Source organism: Lactuca virosa, chromosome 7 (genome assembly GCF_052849685.1).
Source record: "Lactuca virosa cultivar CGN04683 chromosome 7, Lactuca_virosa_CGN04683_v6, whole genome shotgun sequence".
In the NCBI taxonomy this organism is placed as follows: Eukaryota; Viridiplantae; Streptophyta; class Magnoliopsida; order Asterales; family Asteraceae; genus Lactuca; species Lactuca virosa.
In genome coordinates, this window is record NC_136432.1 from 143002993 (window position 1) to 143008331 (window position 5339).

Here is a 5339-nt window from a genome sequence, read left to right on the forward strand (position 1 = left end):
TTTGTACATCCTTAAGTACCACTAATTCTTATATCTTCAAAATGAGTTCGCTTTTAGTCTTTTTTGAATTTATTTATTGCATTTTAGGTTATTAAGCATTTAAAAATATAATGCCAGGGTTTCACCTCTAAGTATGTATTTTTGGAGTCTATAACTGCTTTGGTTATGTATTAGCAATGACAAAATACTTGCCTTGTCATGATTGCATCTAAGACATGACTTAGGGGTTGTTTGATAGTTGCTGATTGAGTCAGATCTGACTGAGTTAGAGGTTGAATGAGTCAGAAACACTGATTGAGTCCGTTTTCTGAATAAAACTTGATTGTTTCATTATACATCTGACTGACCCTACTGAATGACAAAAATGACCATATTACCCTTCTATTTTTATCTTATACCTTATATCAAATAAAATGTATCTGCTTGAATTATATACTTGAGCTTGCACAAACAAAATATTTTTTTCTAATCATAAAAATAAAACAAAAGAAAAGATAACGATAATTGTAAATTATACAATATGACAAATACCCTATATATAAAAAAAATTCAGATAACATGTTAAAAATAAGGTTGCTAAAATAAATCAAATAAATAACTCTATTAAATATAATATTAGGTGTTTCTAAAACAAAAACTATAACCACTAACCTAATCCATTAAAGTCCCCTAAATCCATAATACAAACACTTTATACAAATACCTAATCACAATTGCCTTTTGGATCTATAAGGAAGCACGTAAGCAACTGACATCAGGACATTTGAAGGATTGAGCTATGCAGGAGCATCCGTGTCTCTATTCTTGTCTCTACAAATCCTCGATTTTTAGGAAGGATGAAATATATCTTAAATTTTTTTTGTAACAATCTCAAATCGATGGTTCATGATCGATACATCAGAAAATTTTCTTGTTTCTTCTTCGATCTAATATGTTAAATTATTTTCTGATTTATCACTTTATGTTTCCAACTTCATCAACTTGTTCATTTTTTAATCTACTAAATCGATGGCATCCTTGGCCTAAGAGAAATTGGAGGTGGAAGGAGTTGTCGACCATACCTGAGACTGAGAGAAAATGGGTTGTGTGTCGGTGATTTTAGTGTCACCATGTCATTTTATGTAACTGGAATTAACATGTGAGCTAAGGGACTTCATAACTTGTATTCTAATATATGTACGGGTTTGTGTGGAGTGCACGCATGTATAAGATCAAATTAGAAGCCAGTTTGACGACAAGTCAGGGGTCCGGGGGCATCGCCCCTTTGGCGGGGTCTAGGGGCAGCGCCCCTAGCGAGGTCCAAGGGGCAGAGCCCCTGGCTGGGGTCCCAAAGCAACTCATGAACGACCCAAACCTAATGAAACCCTAATCTCATTTATTATATAAACGATTCTTCCTTCTCAGAAGAAACACACAAAATTTAGCTCTCATATTCTTCAAACTTTCACAGAATATTTCTAGCAATTTGACTTACGATTTCTGTGCCTAGTATAGTAAGTGTCCGCTTGGATTATCCTAGGCTGAATTTTTTTACAACCCAGGCATAAGGTAGAAATATCAGTTCGGAAAGTGTTCTCACGATCCAAGTAGGTATCCAGATCTCCACCACAAACCCTAGTTTTTCTAACATTGTGGACATGAGAAGGAGAGAAAAGGGAATGGAGGGTATTTGTATCGGTCAACTATATTTTTTTATTGACCGAATCAGATGATTTTCAATGATTGAATTAGAAGTATGAACCTGGTAAGAGACTTTGAGTGTTGTTATCAAACATCCTGACTGGACCGAGTCAACCAAATAGTCTGACCTAGTCAATAAGAAATCAAACAAGGCCTTACATTATTGTAGTTGTATGTTATAATTTTTGGTTTGTTGTAGATGTAATGTAAAAACTTGGGCACATTTTTATGTTTACCTAGAAATAAAAGGTAAATTAAGGGACCAAACCTACAAAAATTGGAATTTTTTTAGACCTTTTCCACGTGTGGGACCAAATTTGAAGTTCACTCCAAAAATAATTTAAAGAGCTTAGGGTTCATTATGTAAATAGTTGAACAACAAGGGGTCGTTGGAAAAACCCATAAACATGTAACCCCAACAAGATCCGAAAAGAAGTGTGCCCGAATTTCATCACAACCTTGTCTCTTTTATACCGAGAGAGGCGTTTAAAATTGGGCGTAATAGCTGAGGGTTGAAGCTGCTGATTGAAGTTGATTCATCGTTGAATCTGATCCGTTATCATGGATCTGAATCCGGTTTGTTTCCAGAATCTCTATTCCTTTTTATGGTGCCGTGTAATGCAATAAGATTCATGTAATACTGGTATCTGTTCGTCAGATCGGAATTTTGTAAGGGAAGTTTTGGGGAAACAGTGTTTTATCGTGTTTGTTGCTTATGAAAGTTCTTGATTTACGCATTTCAAGTAATTTGATTGTTCACTTAGGCATGCGATTGACTAATTCTATCATTGATTTGGGATGTGACTGATATCATGAAATGTGATGTTGGCATTTATTATTATGATTGTATAGCCGTAGATCTTAGGCAGTCGCAAATTTTCCTATGTACATCATTGCACGCCATAATGATTTGATGTTGAATTATGTTCAGAATAGATAGAAGGATATGGTATTCCATCTGTAGTCATGATGATTTCACAGACGTTTCCTTTTGTGTTCTTGACAAAAAACTGCAGATGACACTATAAACCCATAATATCGGTATTTGGTAACCATGTATTGATGTTTAAGCAAATTACATGTTGCTTCATGTGGCCTTCTTCCTTGACAATGTAGCATTTTGGTCTTTTTGAATCTGAATCTATGTTCAGGCAAACTCCTAATTTAACATCTTTAACATTATGTTATTGAACTATATTATGAATTTAACCACCAAAACCATGCTTATTAAACAACCCTAAATTTATTCTGCAAATATGCCAAAAGAAAGGTTGGATGTGTTATATGTTCTAGAGGTAGTGAATTGTACCTATTTATCTTCCCTGTTTCTTGTATGTTGTAATTGCTATACTATTTTACTTGTTTTAGAATGGTGAAAGTGAAATTGATAATCTTGATGTGTATATAAGTCTACTTATTGTCTTTTGTACTCAGCCTGCAGGAGAAAACTATGCAAACCCAAGGATATGCTTCTTTCATGTCCTCTTCAAGGTCTAGTCTTTTCCTTGTTTATCTTTTCTTCTTCTTCTCATTACATTTCATTTAATAGTAAAACTCTTTCTTTTTTTGTAAAATCAGGCTGGAGCTTTGGCGTTTTACATACTATCAGCACTGTTTTTTGATAGTTTTGTGATAATATTTGTGGTGACTGTTCTTCTTTCTGCTCTTGATTTTTGGGTGGTGAAAAATGTGAGTGGTAGAATCTTAGTTGGTTTGAGGTGGTGGAATGAAATTGATGACAATGGTGAAAGTGTCTGGAAATTTGAATGTCTTGATCAAGAGGTATGCATTTTCATTTTTTTATATTCTTGGATGAAGTGTGTTCAAAAACCATTTGAGAAAATGATGAGGGAATGGAAGGAAATAAAATAATCGAGGGCAAATTTGTAAAAAGTCAAACTTAATGGGTCTGAAATGAAATGTTATATCTTTTTTGTTTTGTAGTCGTTGGCTCGAATGAACAAAAAGGATTCATGGCTGTTTTGGTGGACTCTTTACTTGACTGTAAGTGAATTTATTCCCACTTTTGTAAGACTTTTCTCAATTAATTCATATTGACGAAAAAAAATAATAATAATAATAATAATTTCTTTATTGTTATTTTTTTTTGTAGGCGGTTGTATGGATATTCTTTGGAATATTCTCTCTGATAAGATTCCAAGCTGATTATCTTCTTGTTGTTGGAGTTTGCTTGACACTCAGTGTTGCAAATATTGTCGGCTTTACAAAATGCCGCAAAGGTAAACCAAAACCAATTTCTTTCTAATTATAGCAACATACTTTTAATGTTACTCATGATAATTTTTCTATTTAAAAAAAAAAAAATTATAATTCAGATGCAAAGAAGCAGATTCAAGCATTTGCATCACAGACTATTGCAAACCGGTTCCAGTCTACGTTACAGTCTGCATTTAGTGTGGTGTGATTTTGATTTTCATATACAAAAAGAAAAAAGAAAAAAGAAAAAAGAAAAAAGTTTGGTTTGTTATTGTACTTGTTTTGATATACCATAAATTCCAGTATTACTATTAGTGAACGTTTTACATTTTTATTTGGTGACTGTTTTGAATGTAGTTTTAAATATATTATTTTGAATATTTGAAATACGATCAAAATTATTTGACATAAGTAATTGTATATATATTACTAAATATTTGAACAACCATCAAGATATCCTAGTGTTTTATCTGGTATAAAACAATCTAAAAGGGAGTTATCCAGGTTTCATGGGATGATCTGATCTGATTTAAATAAACAATAAAAAACTAAATATTTGAGGTAAATATACATGATACATGCCTTGAATTTTTTTTTTTCTAATATATAAAGTCAAATATCTAATAAGAATCAATGATTATGTAAAACGATTGTTACTATTTAGCAAATTTACAGTCAACTTGGAATATATGAATTTGATATGTAATAAGTACCACAAGCGTTAATAATCCAAGTAAAACAATACGATAAAAATCTGTATGTAGTACATAAATAATTATAAACTTATAAAATACGTAGGTAGAAGCTTTTGCAACGCATAAAATTAAAATATATTTTTCAAAATTGAGCTATTACTAAAAAATCAATAGACAATATAAAGGGAAATTAAGTAATCTAACTATTACAAATGGGGTTTTCAAAAAAAAAAATCATTATTTTTCAATTTTTAAAAAATAACTATTTTCTCTAGAATGCCGAGTAATGTTCATGTTAACACTTCTCATATTTGAAGTGCCGCATCCAAATGAAATTAGGACCAAAAAACTAAAAAAAGACCATAAAGTACATGCATAGTATGTTAAATTAAAAAAAAAATATTGATAATAATATAACATCAATCCAATTTTTAAAACTATAATAGCGAGTTCTGATTTTGAACAACATTAGAAATACAACGATTATATTTTGAAGGGTAATTTAGTAAATTTGTTAGTTCTGATTTTGAACAAAAGTAGAAATACAACGGTTATATTTTTAAGGGTAACTTAGTAAATTTGTTATAATACATAAGAGTTTTTTCTTTTACTCAAGTTTTTTTTAAAGAAACTAACAGCTAAAAGCTCCCAAAAGTTGCGAAAACCCGTTGTTGAACGAGCCCTTAACGAGAAAACCAGACACTTATGCAATGCAATGCAATGTCTAACAATTACAAAAGCACAAGG

The 5339-nt window shown here is 31.6% G+C and overlaps 1 protein-coding gene across 1 annotated transcript; it reads left to right on the forward strand.

Moving 5' to 3' along the window:
• Positions 1–2097: 2097 nt before the first annotated feature.
• LOC145123248 (golgi apparatus membrane protein-like protein ECHIDNA protein) lies at positions 2098–4308 on the forward strand. Its single transcript, XM_079058467.1, has 6 exons — positions 2098–2256; positions 3115–3171; positions 3259–3462; positions 3625–3684; positions 3794–3920; positions 4017–4308. Exons 1-6 carry the CDS (start codon positions 2242–2244, stop codon positions 4103–4105), a joined length of 552 nt encoding a protein of 183 aa, XP_078914593.1. The 5' UTR covers positions 2098–2241; the 3' UTR covers positions 4106–4308.
• The last annotated feature ends 1031 nt before the right edge of the window (positions 4309–5339 follow it).